Source organism: Megascapheus bottae, chromosome 6 (assembly GCF_031878675.1).
Source record: "Megascapheus bottae isolate mThoBot1 chromosome 6, mThoBot2.hap1, whole genome shotgun sequence".
Lineage (NCBI taxonomy): Eukaryota > Metazoa > Chordata > Mammalia > Rodentia > Geomyidae > Megascapheus > Megascapheus bottae.
The window spans coordinates 26,001,305-26,021,154 of record NC_143514.1 but is presented as its reverse complement, the minus strand read 5'-3'; the positions used below and the strand labels follow the sequence as shown (position 1 = coordinate 26,021,154).

At 35.8% G+C, this 19,850-nt stretch overlaps 1 protein-coding gene across 4 annotated transcripts in view; it reads left to right on the top strand.

Annotated features, from left to right (window-relative positions):
- Prkacb (protein kinase cAMP-activated catalytic subunit beta) overlaps window positions 1-15,279 on the top strand; it is a 110,865-nt gene extending 95,586 nt beyond the window's left edge. For all 4 annotated transcript variants that reach the window (XM_090334530.1, XM_090334528.1, XM_090334531.1 and 1 more), the window contains exons 9-10: window positions 7,205-7,369; window positions 12,321-15,279. In XM_090334530.1, the coding sequence (XP_090190656.1) occupies window positions 7,205-7,369; window positions 12,321-12,446 (291 nt within the window). In that variant the 3' untranslated portion in view covers window positions 12,447-15,279. The remainder of the gene's footprint in view (window positions 1-7,204; window positions 7,370-12,320) is intronic.
- Window positions 15,280-19,850: the final 4,571 nt, after the last annotated feature.

Genomic DNA, 19,850 nt, shown 5'->3' with positions numbered 1-19,850 from the left:
GGACTGGGTGCTGTCCCTGAGCTCTTCAGCTAAAGGCTACCACCCTACCTCTTGAGCCACAGTGCCACTTCAGGTTTTCTAATAGTTAATTGGAGATAAGAGTCTCATGGTCTTTAGTGCCCAGGCTGGCTTTGAACTGCAGTCCTCAGATCTCAGCCTTCTGAATAGTTAGGATTACAGGCATGAGCCATCGCGCCCAGCTGTTAGCTGTTTTTGTTTGCAGGGAAATCAGTATTTACATGAAGGATAAATAGATTACCAGTAAAATGGCCATTCCCTTCTAAAGGAGTCCCAAGTCCATCTTCAGGCTTGGAGCTTCATGGGCAGGACCCACAGGAAAAGCATACACCAGTAGTCACAGCTAAGATTTATTACAGCCAAGGGATGCAAACCAAATTAGCACAGGGAGAAAGCAAATAGAGAAGGCAGACTGCAAACTTTCAGTACCCCTCCCCAAGTGAGTTTCCAATGATGTTCTTGAATTCTTCTAGCAACCAATTATAAAACACTTGTGAAATGTTACATACCAGTGAAAGTCATTAGAGACACACCACACAACATTTTTATTGGCAGCTCATCCCATACACCATGTATCCAACACACACTAAAATTCCAGACTCCCAGAATGAACAGAGATTTAGCATAAATCATAGTTTGTCGTAACAACCCATGGCACAGTGAATCATACACTCTTTTTTATTATATTTTATTGTCAGAGTGATGTAATAGAAGGGTTATGGTTACATTCGTCAAGTAGTAGGTACATTACTTCTTGAAGACTGATACCCCTTCCCATGTTTTTCTCCCCCTTTCATCATGCTCTCTTTAAAGGAGGCTTCATGCAGTATAAAAAATTAAACCATTCAGTTTCCCAAGTACCTACATACTTAAAGCAGTTCTTTTTATGAACTAGGCTTTCAGTCCTCATATTTTAACATTTCTTTACATACTGTTTCCTAAAAACATATGTGTGTCTATATAGACTATGATAGTTTTTCTTACATAGTTGTTAATGCATTTTTTAGAAAATTTAAGAAGTCATTTTCATGAAAAATGTGTATTTATGTGAATGTGTACGTGCGTGTGTGTCTGTACCGCATGCACAAACACAATTCTACTACTTTAATAAAATCTAGAGCCTTTTTGAAGCACTTTGCTATGGTCACTTAAAATTTTTATTAACATATATTATAACTACTACTGTTGGTGTAGAGTAAGAGATTGAAGATATTTATGATACTGATATTTGTAAATAGTTTACTGTCCCAGCTCTTTATTTCTGTTTATGCAATACAAGCTGATGGAAGTTGCTCTGAGTTGGTAAGGCAGAGTTAGAGCTTGTTACTATGACTATAGAAAGTCTAGTGTGTGAAAAACAGTGTTGCTTTAAAATTGACTAATAGGCCGGGTGCCAATTCCTTCCACCTGTAATCCTCACTGCTCTGAGGCTGAGATCTAAGGCTCACAGTTTGAAGCCAGCCTAGACAAAAAAAAAAAGGAAAAAGAAAACCATTGGAGAGACTCATATCTCCAGTTAACCAACAAAAGCCAGAAGTGGAGTTGTGGCACGTGATCAAGCACTAGCTTTGAGCAAAAGAGCTCAGGGACAACACAGCACCCAAGCCCTGAGTTCAAGTCTCAATGCCAGCACAATTTTCTTTTTTTTTTACTAATTAACTGTATAGGTCATTTGCTATTATTACAGAGCTTTCAGAATTTATTGTCTCTAATTTAGGGAAGTAATTTCTTAAAATTTACTTCAACATGCTTAGAGCTAGAAATGAGTAGATTATTGCCAGGCACCAGTAGCACATACCAATAATCCTAACTATTCAGGCTGAGATTCTCAGGTTTAGATATGCAAATCATGGTTCAAAACCAACTCAGGCAGACAAACCCAAGAGACATTTATTTCCAGTTAACCAGCCAAAAGCCAGAAATGGAACTGTGACTCAAGTGATAGATCAAGATCTCAAGACCCATAGTTTAAGTCCCAGTAACAAAACAAAGTATAAATAAAAATAACATTGATATATTATTGCTTGTTGGCTGCGTGTAAATGCTTGATTAAACCTACTAAAATTTATCCTTATGCATAAAAGATAATGATACTAGTTACACAATCTTTTCTTCTGTCAGTAATTATAAAATAGCAGTTAAGATTTTTCTCTTCCATCAGCCAAAGATTGACTTTATAATTTCTGCAATTGAACCCAATATAAAGAAAAATTTATTTGGTCTTACTGCATTTCTAAAAGTAAATAGTCAATAAAACCAGTTAATGAGTTTAAGTCATAGATACCATACCAGCATGAATTGGTTTGATTTTTGGGGTGATGTAACTTTCTGTTATATTTATAACTAATAAAATGTCATAAAACTGAAATGTGCAAGACTTTATAATTGATTCAAAAAGAAGAAATATTCTGCTTAGTTTGCTCATTTCTGAATAAATTGCATGTTACCTAACACAGTCTGACAAAGGATTTTAGACAACAGTTGTATTCACAGTACTGTCCTTATAAAAAATCATTATAGTTATCCATTTTCTTCATTTGCCTGTCAAAGTGAAGACCTTAAGAAAAAAATTAAACTTGTTCAGTAATTTAACAGGTGGGAAATGATCCAACAAAAATGTGAAGCTTTCTATGTATTCCAGGTGGGCACTTCTGATACAGACTGAGTATTTTGGAAATTATAAATATAGAGTACAAACTTGCTATCATCCAGGTCTCTTCCTTGATTCAAAAATTCTATTTCAGATCATTAAAACAGTCTCACTGAAAGGTTGAAAAAATGAAAAATAATTTGAATTAGTGCCTGTACGAGACAATAGGCATAAAATACAAGCCAGTTTCACAGACGTTACCTAATTTGCTTCCTGCCAGACAGAACATACTAATATCATTTTAGAGTTGGCTCAGAAAGGTATACAGGCATTTCTTAGATCGCAGATCATGGTCGTAATTAAAGTTGAAACTGAAAGCCAGGAATTCTTCTAAATGATCCTGGCTACTTCAGAAGCTAAAGTAGAAGTATCTTTTAAGCCCAAGAGTTTGAGGATATCTTGAACCACATAGGCAAGGCTCTGTCTTCTGAGATAGAAAACAGAGGAGAAAGACACATGAGGGAGGGGTTGGGAGAAAAGCCATAAAAGAAATAGCTTGATAATCACTTTTGAGATGCAAAAATATTCAAATTTATTTCATTTAACCCCCTCATTTTATGTATAGGTAAACCAAGACTGTGGATTACGCCCAAAACAAAAGGTGGTTTGCTGCAAATCAAGAAATAGAATCTAGTACTGTAGTTTCTTCATTATCCTTTCACTTGGCTTCAGTTTACAGTCCTGGTTTAATTCCTAAATTACTGCCCTTTTCTTGTCAATCTCATTGGCTGATCTGCTTTTTTCTATTAGTAGTTTCATCCAGCCTCAAGTCTTTAAATGACTGCTCACAATTTTCAAATTCATTTTTTGCAATTCTTACCTGACTTGTTTTCAATTTACTACTTATTACCTCTACTAAAATGACTAATAAGTATGTTAAATACAGACTTTCTAAAACTGACATACTTATTTGCCCTCAAAAATTATTATTTGCATAATTTTGTCAACCTCAAGCGATAGCAATTCCATCCTTTAATTGGGCAAGTCAGACTACATTGAAGGTCATCTCTCCACATCTAATTCACAAAAAAAAAATTGCCTCAACTTTTAGAATGTATATAGAATTCCGCCAATTTTTATAACCACTACTGCTACCACAATCATCTGAGTCCCTAGAATGATTCTTTTAAAATGTTATCATATCCTGTTATTCCTTTTAAAGCTCCATAATTTGAGGGTTGGAATGTAGCTGAGTGGTTTAGCACATGCTTAACACACTTGTGGCCCTGGATTCAATCCCTAGCACCAAAAACAAAACCTTAGACTGAATCCCCATTTTCTGACTTTCTCAGTAGAATGAAAACACTAAGAAACCTGGAATCTTTGTATTATTTTATTTATGAATATATCTCAAGGACATCAGTGCCTGGGTCAGAGTAGGTGTTTAAACTATTTGTATTCATGTATTCATTAAATATTTGTTAAACTCAGTGTATGTGCAAAACCATGTACATGCTGGAGATTCCTTCTTCTGTGTCCCTCATCAATACTGATTTAACTAGGGCTTGTGTGGATCTTAAACATCACAGAATTTTGTCATATATCCTTTTTTGAGAGCTTATTCTATAGACATATTGAGATTTAGTCTCAATATATCATTGAGAAATTCAGAAGCATGACTTCTGAAGGTTGAAAAAAACTCTAAACAGGAAATACAATTAGGGAAAACAGACCAGGAGAAGCACTCTGGGAAATGTATGCTGTCCTACATAAACACAACTTTTTTTTTCATTTTGCCAGTCCTGGGGCTTGACCTCAGGGCCTGGGCACTGACCTTGGGCTTTTTCAAAGCTAGAGCTCTACCACTTGAGCCACAGCACCACTTCCAGCTTTTTCTGTGTATTTGGTACCAAGAAATTGAACCTGGGTCTTTGTACATGCTAGCAAGCACTGTTACCACTAGGCCAAATTCCCAATCCTAAGCACAACTTTTGTGTCATACAATCACATTTTTCATGTTAAGTGATTCCAGTTTCTGATAACATTAGCTCTCAAATTAATGGTATAATGGAATGAAACTGTCTTTTTCCTTCCTATATCTGTCCCTTTGTAGCTAACTACTTGGACATTTTTCTTTCTAGCACAGTGTCACAGACATTCATAAATATAGAGGTCAGGAAGACTGATTTATTTTACAATTCCTCAGAGTTGGTAGTCTCACTAGAGTTCAGGTTCCTTGTGTTTATATGAAGGTTTAGTCATCGTATGCTTCTGAGTTCATATTCTATAAGAGGTAAAACTGATAATAATGATAAAAAATACCTTTATTGATAGTTTTGAAGGAAAAGTTATTCATTCTTCATACCATAGAAACTGTTAGTATCTCCAAGTTCATAGGATTAGATAATTTTGTTTATATTTCCTGTTTTTTATTTCAATTTAGTGAGTCAACATGGCTGTTTAGAGACTCTTTATGACAGTTCATATTACATTTTTAAACAATCATAAAAATATTCTCACAATGACTCACTATTTCTCTTCCAATATAAGGTATGAGAAATTCTCACCATTAACATGGATCATTATGGGAATGTGTGCTCCCTCTCAGGAGAGGGTGGGATGTAACACTATGGAAAAATCACTGTTCTGAAGATTAAAAAGACATCTCTATTCACACATGTATATTCATCATTTAACTAACTTGAGGTCATCATTTTATTTGTACTTCAAAATAAAGAATTACATATTGTGTATATTATATGTAAGGAGTATATATCATAGAAGAATTATATATGTATATACCTATACATATGTATACACACACACACACACACACACACACACACACACACACACACACACAGTTCTTTGGGCTGGAACTCAGAGCACTGCCTCTGAGCTTTTTTTGCGCTAGCCTATCACTTCCACTTAAGCACAGCTCTTCTTTCCACTTTTTGATAATTTTTTGGAATAAGAATCTCATAGAATTTCCTGTCCAGGCTCGTTTTGAACTGTTATTCCCAAATCTCAGCCTCCTGAGTCATAAGGAATACAGCCATGAGCCACCAGGACCTGGCTAGGTAATTATACTTTTCATGCATTCCATTCATTATGTATTACTTGAATTCAGAAGATCACTTAGGTATTGTCCATTACTGTCTACAGTGTATATTATGGCTTTCAATTTTTCCTTGAGTGTATTACTTTAAGGAAATAAAATGGAAAAATATGGTTTTGGTTGTTTTTTGTTATCTCACTGTATAGTACAAGTTGAATTTGAACTCACAATCCTCTCAACTCAACTTCCTGAATGCTGGTATTATAGGCACAGACCACAAAATGTGAGAAAAATATTTCAAATTGAAATTTTCATTCTTTATAATAATAACAATACTTTCAGGTTTTTCACTCACATGAGCAGCAAAAATAATTACAAGTATATGTGCTAGAGTCAGTATATGCAAGTATATGTGCTAGAGTCAGTGTTTGGAATTGTAGCTATTCTACTTAGTAACTCTGTAACCTTATACAAATTATTTAATCATTGTAGTTCTCAAATGCTTCACATATACATGTACGCTGGACACAAAAATCATACTTAAGCCCCAGAAGTCTATATTTTGTTATCTTACCTTCTAGTTTATTTCAATCATCTTATACTGTTTCATAAAATCTCAATTATACTTGAAATGTCATCACTAACAAATTAAAAAATGGTTTCCTATGATGTGAAAAACAGTATGGGATTTTATAATCATTTTTAGACTTCCTTTTTTGGTAGATCACTTTTCAGAATGTGCTTACTGGTTCCTTTCATTTGTTCCTTGCTCTGTTCCTAAATTTAATTTGTACATATTTGAGGTGAAGTTTATAATGAGATCCCCAAGGATCTCTTATTTAAAATTGTTATTATAAAAGTGGCGTGATGTACAGAGGAGTTTACTGTTTCATAAGTTATTTATTTATTGCCTATCCTGGGGCTTGAACTCTGGGCCAGAGCAGTGTCCTGAGCTTTTTTTTTGCTTAAAGGGAGCATTCTCCGACTTGAGCCACAGCACCATTTCCACCTCTTCTGAGTAGTTTATTGGAGGTAAGAGTCTCATGGAGTTTCTGGCCTAGACTTACTTCGAAGCATGATTCTCAGCTCTCAGCCTCCTGAGTGGCTAGGATTACAGGCATGAGCCACCAGCACCTGGCAATGAATGTATTTGTTTTTGACCAATGTCACCCTTCCTTTGCTTTCTCCCAGTTTTTCTCACCCATCCTCACCTACAAGTCATATAGTTCAAGTTGTATACTGACCCAGAGGATCTCTCTTGCAGCTGGGTACATCTGGCACTGTTGGGAAAGCTCTTTACATATGCACGTTCAGTTTAGAGATGAGTCTGTTCTTACAGGGAGTTCATGACTAAATCAAGACCGAGATCAGCTTGAGCTTAATCATTCAAATAACCCTCATTCTTTAAGACAACTGTAGGCACTTTAATGCATAATGAAGACCAGCACTAAGTATTTTGGCCTTATTCATGATCTTTTCATCTTAGCAAAAACTATAGAGTTCTTACTATGTGCTTCACCAATGCTATGTTTTTGTAGGTCCGATTCCCATCCCACTTCAGTTCTGATCTCAAGGACCTTCTCAGGAACCTGCTCCAGGTGGATTTGACCAAGCGATTTGGGAATCTAAAGAACGGTGTGAGTGATATAAAAACTCACAAGTGGTTTGCCACAACAGATTGGATTGCTATTTACCAGAGAAAGGTAAGACATAAAAACTTTTTAAAAGTTGCAGTTGCAATTGTATGTACTAAAGATATACAACATATGGTTTAAATTATTTTTACCTTTTTTCTTTTTTAAAATATATTTGTATTGTAAAGTTGATGTATAGAAGGGTTATAGTTGCATAACATAGATCAGAAAAGGAGCATATTTTCTTTTGCATAGTGTCACCGCTTTCCTTGTTTCCTCCCAATTTTTCCCTCCAGAACATCCTTCCACCCTCCAAGTTGTACCATTCATTTCAACATAGAGCCGACTGAATATCACTCCTGAATTACATCACCCTTAGTTCCACCATTTCTGTGCTCCCCCCACCCTTCCCCAAACAAATAAACTTACATACAGGAAAAGAAGTACACAACTGAAGAATAGCGACACAAGGGGAAAACCAAAACAAAACAAAATCACAAAAAGTAAAATTTAAAAAAAGCTCTCATTTCCATTACCAGTATCCATTTGAATGGAAGTCAGATGTATTTTTCTTTTTTAAATCAAATGGGAAAAAAAATGTAAGTGTATGTTAGCCTCTAACTCTCTTTGTGTATGTACTATTATTGGGCTTTGAGCTCAGGGCCTGGGTTCTGTCCCTTAGATTTTTTTACCTCAGGATGGTGCACTCAATTTGGGCCACAGCTCTGTTTCATCAGCTTTTTGGTGGTTAATTGGAGATAAGTGTTTCATGGACTTTCCTGCCCAGACTGGCTTCAAATTGTGATCCTCAGGTTTCAGCCTCCTGAATAGCAAGAATTACAGGCCGGAGTCACTGGCCTCCAGCTAGTACATTATTCTAATGTAGCTTGTATCAGGAAGCTAAATGTATTTTACCTTTTCAACTAATTCTCTCCAGGATTTAAAATACCTTACAACCCACAACAACAACAAAACAATTAGTTTTCTCTCAGATAAAGGAGAAAGACTATGTTTTTGACTATTAATCTGAGAAGTTTCCCCTATTAAATTTTTCTTAACCATGTCTCCTGTCACTTACAGTATCAGAAGGATTTGCATTGTAAAATTGATGGACAGCTGTATAAAAAAAGAAAATACATGAATGAATACAGTCTTCTACCCAAAATTGGCACATTCTAGTTAAATCCAAATATAATATTTAATTGCTTTAATTTAATTTTACTTCTGGAGGCATTTTTCAGCCTTTATATTGACCTCCCTGTGGGCATTTATCAGGATTCCAATTGGTTTTCTTTTTAGAACCTTTGCCTACTTACTTTTTATTATTAACTTTAGCTATACAGTGAAATTGCTATTTAACAAAGCAGTTTGTGAATGCAGTATACCTTGATCAGTATCCAATTTTTTTAATCTTGTATATCCGGAATACTACTTTTTTCCTTTGCTTTCAGTAAATATGTGCACGCACTTTATTAATCCTTTCAGAATTAACTTAAATACCATCTCTATTGGAATATTTTCATGGAAGCATATTCTTCATATTCTAGATATTTTCATGTTAAAGGTATGAGAACAGGAAATGATTTTTCTTATTGTCTCTATGTAGTTGTTGTACAAAAGGAGTTTATGAACACACTACATCAGAGCAATGTTTCATTGGAACATTTTTATATTTCTATCATCTTGGCAAAGACCAATATGTTCACTAAATTAGTCTTTGTTCAGATACAACTTTCCCTTCTTCCATTTGTAAGTCAATTTGAACATAAATAATAGAAATGAGAGATTTAATGCTTTTGTGGGAAGTCAAACCTAATTATCTGAAACAATTGCATTTTATCTTTTGTAAATCATTTGCCTTGTATTTCTGCAAAAAAGCTGGTAGATGCTTGTTTCTTTGGTAAGGTAGTCTGCATGGTGCCGAGAATGCCATGATGAGCAAAAGCTGCCTCTTGCCTTCCCACATGAAACTGCTAATTTCAGAGATGGGGAAATTAATCAGATGGTCCTCTAAAATTCCTGTAAAAGGAATACAGAAGATATAACTTTGCAGCTAAGAGTTTTAGATTTTATTTGTCTGCTTTCTTGATACAAGTATTTGTACATGTTAGAAATTCAAACAACCTAAACGTAGTTCATCTCTAGCATTAGTATACCATTATAATGAAACAAGGAGAACACCCAAGCCTAAATAGTTGCAAATTTAAGAGTGACTACCTTAGCCCAGCGCAGTGGCTTACACCTGTAATCCTAGCTACTCAGGAGAATCAAGGTTCAAATTCCAGTTAACCTCTAGAAAATGGGAAGTGGGGCTTGGCTCAAGGGGATAGCGGTAGCTTTGAGCTCAGGGACAGCATCCAGGCTGAGTTAAAGCCCCATGACCAATAAAAGAAAAAAAAAAAAGAAGAATGACTTCCTTCTTTCTTATTGGCCAAGCCAGCAATGTAAAAGCTGTGGTAAGTAGTAAGCTAAGTATAGTTATCATCTCAACTTTTTAATAAATTCTGAAATAAGAAAATATTTTGCTGTGTAGAATTACCTTTATCTCACCTTTTTCTTTGTAAATGCAGAGATAAAAGTAACTTGTATGGAATGTTTTCCTATTAACCCTATTTATTTTCCATTGTTTTGGAAGATGCTCAATTTTTATTTATGAAATAGATAAATAAATTAGTATAGCTAAGTATATTTTACTTTAAAAGTATTCACCCTAATATGTTCATAATTCAATAACAATATACCATACTCCTATACATTCTCTAACAATAAAATAGCATCCTGTGACAGTCATCTTACTTAAATAAAAGCATGATTTAATGAAATTGTATTTTATGAGCTTTAGCCAAATCAGACATTTGAACTATCTTAAAATGATCTTTAAATAAAATAGCTCTTTTTTATTGTCAGGGTAATATATAGAGGGGTTACAGTTACATTCATCAGGTAGTGGGTACTTTACTTCTTTAACATTGATACCCCTTCTCATCTTTTTGCCCCCGTTTCCCTCTCTCCACCCCCTCCCAATCATTTTGTTTTCCCCTCTTCCTCTCCCTATTTCAAATAAACAAATAAACATATATACAATATACCAGGTAACAAAGTCAGATACAGTAACCACAAAAGATTAACCATTAGGGGAAAAAAAAGAGAAAAGAAATAACATGGTATATTAAGAACAACAGTCACAAAGATAACCCATTTTTTAAATTAAACTTCCAATGTTTTAGAGATTTATGATACTTTATAATGCTGTATAGCCACATAGATAAATTTACCTTCAAAGTAAACATATCAATCTTACTACTCTTATTAAAAACAATCTTATCAATTTAAATTTTTAAATTTTCAAAAGCCTATAAAAGCAAAGCAAAAGAAAAGTTAAAGTGTAAAATATAGGAAGTGTAAAAAAGGAAGAAAGGGTCCAGAATCTAATAAGTCCATGAAACAACCATTATCATATTATCTCAACTGGTCTGTTATGGATTGAAGAAGTTCTATAATCATTTAAAAAGACATTAGAGTTCATAAAAACCCATTCTATGTGTTTATATATTTTCTAACTTTAGTGACCTCAATGTAACAAAGTACTTCTGTAACTTCTCATGCTAGACATTTACACCTCCCCATGAACTAGGTGTTACCATTTTCTCCATTGTACTGATAAGGAAATCAGCTCAGATTTGACGTAGTGAGACAGCTGCCATATAACACTTGACCTAGGGTCAAACAACCCCAAGATCATATTATCTTTCAAAGTCCTCAATATTATTATTAAAATGGAGCTGCAAGCCACTGAACAACTCATTATTTCCTACATTCTCTTTATCATCTATTAAAATTTGATGCTTTGAGTATTTATGAAGGAGGAAGCCTGTCAAAAGGCAGCAAAGACAGTAAATGAACTCAGATTTTGCAGATGTGGTCCGAGTCTCAGATCAACCAAACTAAGCTTTATAAAGTCAGTTCTATCTTTAAAAGTTTAGAACAAAATAAAGAATGACAAAGGAAGAAAACTTTGTTGAAAAGGATTAAATAAATTGATTCAGGCTCCAGTTTTCCTTTCCATTTATGTTTCAAATACTTTTTTGGGGTAATGTATATGCTATATGGATCTGAAGTGGGAAGGAAAGGAGTGGGGAGGAGAGTAACAAGGTTTGAAGTGGTCAGTATAGTGATAGAAAGCGGAGGATAAAAAATTATTGTATCTAACTTTGGCACCTGGTATATTGTATATACGTTTATTTGTTTATTTGAAAAAGAGAAGGTAAGGGAAAAACGATGGGTGAGAGAGGATGGGGGGAGGAAAAGTGGTAGAAAAACATGGGAAAGGGGTAACTGTTCAAGAAGTAATATACCCACCCACCACTACCTGGTAAATGTAACTGTAACCTCTCTCTATGTCACCCCAACAGTAAAACTTTTTAAAAATGGAAAGCTATATACCTAAATGCCTAATGCAGTAGAGATCCTACCTGGATGGTGGAATAATAATAACTCAAAAGTTAATGTACTTAATAAATTACCCCAGTGTAAGTTTATGAAACATAAACATTAGTTAATTATCTTAGAGATTTCTAAAATGTTTGTTGATTTGCTTCAGTTCCTGATAAAACTATTACATTATTGGCAAATCTACTGTACATTTCTTCTTCTAGTAGTATCATATATAAGGATTTAATGGGACTTTAAAATGCCACCATAGCTGGATGTGGTAGCTCATGCCTGTAATCCTAGCTATTCAGGAAGCAGAGATCTGAGGATCTAAATTCAAAGCCAGCCTTGGCCAAGAGAATCTGCGACTCTTTTTTTTTTTTTTCCCCTGAGACTCTTATCTCCAATTAATCTCCAGAAAATGGGAAGTGGGGCTTGGCTCAAGGATAGGATGGTAGCCTTGAGTTGAAGAGCTCAGCAACAGCCCCCAGTCCAAGTTCAAGCCCCATGACCCACCAAAAAAAAAAAAATGTCACTACATAGTAACAGTGGGCATTTCTCTTCCCTCGTATTTCTGTGTCGATTATAGGTTGAAGCTCCATTCATACCAAAGTTCAGAGGCTCTGGAGATACCAGCAACTTTGATGACTATGAAGAAGAAGATATTCGTGTCTCTATTACAGAAAAATGTGCGAAAGAATTTTGTGAATTTTAGAGGAACATGATGCCATCAGAGCTCACAGTCAGCCTTTGCAACTCTGTTGAGGTATCAGGTGGAGCTGAGAGCGTCCTTGTTGAAGCAGTTACCTAGTTCCTTCATTCCAGCAACTGAGTGAGGTCTTTATGCCATCATCCGTGTGTGCACTCTGCATCCACCTGTGTCACCAGGCACCCCTCCGTGAGCATTGTCGGTGCCACCACACAGGCCAGCCCACTTTCCTACTCTTTCAGTTGTCTTTCTCCCCACTCCTCCATCATTTCTTTCTCCTCATTTCTTTCTCTGAACAGTGCTGCATTTTATTTTGTTGGTGTTTTAGATGAGCAGTGTTATGGCTCTGTGATCTTTGAAAGGAAGGATAAATGCTTTCAGTAGTTTGGAGGAATATTTGTGTTAGCCAATGGCTTGAAGAGAAGCCTAATTATTATTTTTACTGAGTAGCTCAGACTCAGTTTTGCCAAAAGTCTTTAAATAATTTTCAAAGAGAGAAGGTCTTATTACCAAGGAAATTTACTCAAATTAAGACAATAACTTGCTTAGAATTTCCTAATATGGCAAATTTAAAATTGCTCGTCCCAGCAATGTAGAATTTTCTAGGCCCAAAGGTTTGGCTTCTTCTTATCTCTTCATCCCCTTGAGTAATTGCAGGACCAGATAGTGAAGTCTCACTGGTTGGGAACAATGAATGATGCATATCCCCCTAGCCTGTCTCCCTTGCTAGCAGCATGTTTGTGGGTAGGAGAGAGGTGCAGTGAAGGTTTCTGAACCTTGGCTTTCTCTTGGGGCTTTAGCCAGTATTTTCATAGAACATGATGGATAAGAGTGATAGATTTTAAAGTTTCTCAAATAGTACTCACTGTAAATTTTTTAAAGGAAAAGAAACAAAGTAAAAGAGACTCGGTTTGGATAAATACTTTGCTAAGTCAAACAAATGACTTGTTCTTGCAATCAATATAGAGGTACTCTTATTTAAGTGAGGTTTGTTTCGTTTGTGTTGTTTTGTAACAATTATGAACAAAGGAAGTTGCTATCTGCTTGTTATTCTGGTGTATTATATTTATAAGCCTAAATTAGGAGCACTGTTGCAACTTCTGCTTTTATGCCCCTGCCTCTCAACAGTGAGGACAGGGGAGAAGGTTTATAAAACTGCCACATTTGTATTTTAATTTTGAGGTGTGATATTTTTAGGTATGTCCTAATTTCTAATCACTTTTTTCTGGGTAAACAGAATGTATGATCATGCAGATACAATTTTAGTATTTGAGTTTACTTTTTTATACATTTTTGCCAACTTGATTTAACAATGTTGCTGTCATGCGGAAATTTCAAGCACTTTTGCACATTTAGTTCAGTGTTTGTTGGGATTCCATGCTTAACTATTTTTTTTTACTATTTTTTCTTGGCTTTTAATTATACCAGCTGACTTAATCTCCATGTCTCAGTGACCTATCTTACAGCAACACACCAAAATAATTTTAAATAGCGTGCATTCATTCTTATGATCATTTTACGTACATTCAAGATGAATTGTTTTTGGTCAGATCGACCCTACTGTATATAATCATTTTATTTGCTTCCTTACTGGTGCAGGTAGGTCACAAGCACTGTCTGTTCATCTCTTCCACCCTTTCTAATACCTTGAAGGCCTTGTCTATGCTTTCCTCCAGTCTGTGTGTCTTTTGGTTGTCACATGTTTCTGCATGGTAATGTCATATAAAGGCTAATAGTGATTTCAGTTGGTCCTCCTATATTTAAAATGTGCAAGAAAAATTTGAAATACTCTGCTGTAGCAAGTTTTATGTAACAAAAACATGTCATCATGTTAATAAATTTAAAGCATTGTTTGTATAAAGAAACTTAATTCAGTTTTTCTATTTCATTTCAACCCAAGAATGTGCTCATCATTGTATTCTCTATGTATGCTACAAATTCTATGGTAGCCTTATTGTACATTACTGTAAAATTATTTCAATCATGGGGATGACAGTTTGACTATTGTAATTCAGTTTTCAGGAATTGAAAAGATTTCTATGAATTCTAAAATTATTTTTTTCTATGAAATTACTAATGCCCAGCTGTCAGATCTACCCAGTTAGATAACCCATAGGCATGCATTGGTTTTTGAGGGCTATTCAGCCTTTCTATTTTACTCTCTATTTTAAGAACATGAGCAAGATGTCATATATGTCAGAAGAATCTATTTCTGACTAATCAAGTACACTAAATTAGATTTCAGAAGTATATCACAGTCTCATTTGCAGCCACAATGTAGCTAAGAACATGATTTAAAAAAAAAAAACTTGCATAAGAAATTAGTGGCAAAAAAAACACAACAGTATTTAGCCTCAAATGAAAGGAAACAGAATAAAACTAGTTTGAGCCCAGCAAATATTTAAGATTTAACATTGTATGGGAAAGAGCCCTAGACTGACGGTTGAAACTCTGTGCAGTAGCAGAGTTGAATTAGACATTGGCAGGGTCCTTTCTAGATTCCACATGCTATGACAAGATTCTGTTTCTATTTCCTATTTGGAAGGACTGTCGTGCTTTGAAGAAAGCTCCTCAGCAAGGTAGTAAATTGGGGGGAATCATATCTCTCTGACAGTGTTCTAACAACTCCTTGATTACCATGAGAACCCTGTGTCTGTCTTGACTCCTTACTCACTTGCTGTTTCTAAATACACAGTTGATATTAAACTTAAACTGTCAACCTACCAAAAATGATACTGTGGCTTTTGGGTGTAACCATCTTCCTGATATATTCTTGTGTTGGCAGCCCATTGGCCTGAAAATACTTGTTTTAAACCTGAAAATAAATCATTTCTCTTTCCCACTGATTTATTTTTTTCTGCTTGTTGTAAGAATCAAATGATGTATGTGAAAGCACCTTGTAAACTGTAAGCTGTTAATGTAAAATTATAAAGGTGTGTGCTATTTCATTAATTACTTTGTTTAGAATGAGTTTCCTATGCACTATTATAGCTAGGAAATGCTGAAAACAACTGTGTTTTTTAATTAATCAATAACTGCAAAATTAAAGCATCTTCAAAGGATAAAGGAATGGAGTCTTGAATTCTGTTTGATGATCTTATGTCCAGATTTAAACAATGGATGTTTATAAATTTTATATACCTGGGTTGGTGCTTTGGTCAGAGAAGCAGTGTAGCAGAAGGAATATTGACCAGTCTACTCAAACTAGATCTTTACTGAGGAACTGCTAGATGCATTCACTGGCTTCTAAAAAGTGTCCTCACCCTTCTCTTGTAATGACTGTAAATAAATCTTTGTTGTTTGCCTTCAGGAGCACTTCTGAACTGCACATTACCTCTTCTCGTCAGGTCACTTAGTGTGTACTTCTGTACTTCTTTACCTCAAGAAGTAACCATTTTCACATAATTATTGTAGTAGTTTACCAATTTTGTCTGACAGTTACAGTAAACATGAATATTGGTGCGGTTTTGTACAATGGTGCTTACTATTTGTATACCAGTGCTTGCTTTATCCTAGGTTTATCGGAGCTGAATATAAATTCCAATGTTCTCATTGCCTTATAAAACTAATAACAAAAATATGAGCATGCATTTACTCCAGATTTATAATCCTTTAAAATTTATTTAACAGTGAGTTTTCCCTTGTGTACAAGTATTGGATATGAGATTAGGAACATTTTCATTATAGCCTTTCTAATTTTATTTTCCTATACTTTTTATTAGCCTTTGTGCCCACTGTTAGAGGCAAAGTTGATTTTGTAATGAATAAAATTCATATGTTGCAGGCCAGACATGGACCATGCTTGTAATCTCAACTAGATGGGAGGTGGAGATCAGGAAGATTGTTCTTCAAGGCCAGCCTGGGGCAAAAGTAAATAAAAGTGAAACCTCATCTTAACAACAGTAAACAAAGCTACGCCTGGTGTTCATACCTGTCTTCTCAGCTATAGGGGAGGTACATATAGGAGAATCACAGCCCAGGTTAGCTGGACAAAACATAAGACACTCCCTGAATAATATTAAAACTAAATGTGCCAAGAGCATGGCTCAAGTGTCAGAGGCCCTGACTTCAAACCCTAGTACAGCAAATTTTTAAATATCATATTGAAACCCTAATCCCCAGTGCTTCTGAATTTAATTATAATTGGAGGAAAGGCTTTCGGGAAGTAAGGTAAAAATGTGGTCATGTGTTGGGGCTGGGAGTTTGGCCTAGTGGTAAAGTGCTTGCCTAGCATGCACGAAGACCTGGGTTCAATTCCTCGGTACCACATACCTAAAAAAAAGCCAGAAATGGTGCTGAGGCTCAAGTGGTAGAGCTCTAGCCTTGAGAAAGTCCAGTGACAGTGCTCAGGTCCTGAGCTCAAGCCCAGGAATGGCAAAAAAAAAAAAATGTCATGTGGATGGCAAAGAATTCCAGTATGATCAGTGTTTTATTATGCTGACATCATGGGGAGATGGTCCTCAGTCAGGCAAGAAGAGAGCTATCAGAAGAAGCCAACTATGCCAAGATCCTGATCCTGGGCTGTCCAGCTGCAGAACTGTGGGGAAAAAAGAAAGAGATATACTTGTTGTGTGGTGTGTTGTGCTTTGTGTTTAAGCTATTGTTAAGCCATGTGGTTGTTGTGTTCTTAGTGAACTAATACCCATAGGACCATGCCTTCCCACAGTGAGAGGCTTACCCTGATCTGCTTTAACATGCTTTTCCTCTGGCCAAAACTGAAAAAAACAGGGCTGGGAGTTTAGCCTAGTGGTAGAGTGCTTACCTAGCATGCCCTAAAACCTGGGTTCAATTCCTTGGTACCATATACATAGAAAAAAAGCTGGAAGTGGTGTTGATGCTCAAGTGGTAGAGCTCTAGCCTAGAGGAAATCCAAGGACAGTGCTCAGGTCCTGAGCTCAAGCCCAGGACTGGCAAAAAAAAAAAACTGAAAAGAAAAAAAGAGAAAGTGGTCAAAAGAAATTTTTTTCACAAATGTATTTGCTATCTTGTTTCCATGCTTTCATGCAATATTAGTAGGAAGGAGGAAGTTGTCGCTTCTCACAATGGCAGTTGGAGAAATCATGGGTTACTCAAATTACCACTGACTCCTGCAAAAACTTGTCTTTGGCATCAAGTGTCCATTCAAATTAATACACAATCAAAACCCAAACACAGCATGGATTTCTGTGCACCTGTTGTTAGTGATGCCAGCAGTGACTTGTCCAAAAGGAATGGGAATAAAAAGTTGACAGTTGTCTTCTGGTTTTTCAGGGTTTAGTAATGCTCACAGTAAATGACTAAGGTATTTTTATTACTGCCCTAACTAATCTTCACAAGCTAAGTGGCTTAAACTAAGGACAACTCATTAATCACTATCTTACAACTCTGGAGGTCTCCCACCCAAAATGCATCTCATTGGGTTAAAAGAGATTCTAGAGAATTCATTTGTCTTCTCCATCTTTGAGAAGTCACCCACTCTTCTTCATCTGTAACCCTGTATCACCATTTTGAAAGCCAGCAACATTGGGCTAAGTTCTCATGCTTTATCAATTGTACCTCCAGTTATGTTTAAGGACCCTTGTGATTAAATTAGACCACCTTGATGAAGACTATTAAGATCAGTTGATGACCCACTGTAGCTCCATCTGACACCTTCTTTACATTTAACCTAACATACCTGCAGCTTCTGAAGAACCACCTGCACATCTTAGAAGAGGGAGGGAGATACTGTTTTATTTCCCACATTAAAGTCACGGTAGGGAGAAAACACAATACTTTGAAAGATGGAAGTAGAAACAGTCTCACAATTCAAAGAATATGGAGGTTTAAACAGATTTCCATGTCAAAAGTACATTCTTTCAGAATCTAAAGAGTAAGCAGTGTCAGACCTGAAAGCCTAGAAAGATCCTCCTTGTCACTGGTCATCTAGGTGTCTTTGTACTGACCCATTTCTCTCTTTCACCCTTTCCTGCATGAAACTCACAGAATACATATAGAATGTGCTTGATATGTGGCAGAATTGTCTATAAACAAAACCCAGACTATGGTTCTGTCCTTGCTCTATTCATCCATAATCTTAAAAACCCATTTCTTGCATTAAAAAATTTCTGTTCAAATAATGGAAGTGGTCCCTGTTTTCTTGACTAAGACCCTGGCTGATATTCTTTTTTTTTTTTTTTTGCCAGTCCTGGGCTTGAGCTCAGGGCCTGAGCACTGTCCTTGGACTTTCTCAAGGCTAGAGCTCTACCACTTGAGCCTCAGCACCACTTCCGGCTTTTTTCTATGTATGTGGTACCGAGGAATCGAACTTTTGGATGCTAGGCAAGCACTTTAACCACTAGGCCAAACTCCCGGCCCATGGCTGATATTCTTATTACTACCACTTCTATTGTACATGAATGGTAAAAATAAATAAAAGCCATTTTCTGCAAACATATCCTCATTAAGGAACCTTAAAAACTATATTTCAGAGAAAAGAAAATGCCATTCCAGGGGGGAAAAGGCTGTAGGAAATACAAGTGAAAGATAGAAGCTAAAGTCCCAGTATTTACTTACGTGATCATTAGAAATAAGAAATGAAATACACACAAAACTTAAAACAAATTTTTTACAACCTAGAAGAGAACTCCAGACAGGCCGAGTCTTTAAAAAGCATACACATCTTCCTTTCTTCTTCTCTCTCTCTCCCATGTCACATAACAATGATAAAGCATATTTTAAAATATCTATGAGGATATTTGTTGCAGTGAAAATAAGATAAACATCCCCAGAGCAGACACAGCATGGAAACACACAGTGATAATAAAGATGTTAAAGGCAGAAACTAAAGCTGATAACAGAGAAGAGACTTACCACAGTGGGAACATTCAGTGTGTGTTGATGGACTGACAAACAGAGAAATTCAGACATGGTAATGGATAAGCTCCTCAATTGAGAAACTAATGAGCTGGATAGAAAAAGTGTTCAAATATGTTAGAAACGTTTCCCTAGGATGAAACATAAACTGAATTTACATGTTTAAAGAGCACTCTTGCTTTTCAGGGGAAAAGCAAAAGACATGGGGCTTTTCATATTATGCTATATCCAATTGAAGAATTTCAGTTTCAACCATTGAAAGTTTGTACATGAGGAGGGAGGAAGAAATAATGACTATGTTTCCATAATCATATTCAGTGTTTTAGAAAAGTCCTCAAGGTTGAGAAGACTAGAAAAACTATAAGCCCTTCACATACAATGCATATGATAAAAAGAAAAGAATCTTTACAATGGCAAAGCAGTAATATAAAGCCTGTGGTGACCACTAAGTCCGTCTAAATAAAGTACTGATAATAAGCAGCTGTGGTAATTGTAAGACCAATTGTATATGTTCTCAATCTTCCCCATGTCCAGATAATATAACAAACAAAATTAGAACATGGGGAAAGAAGGAAG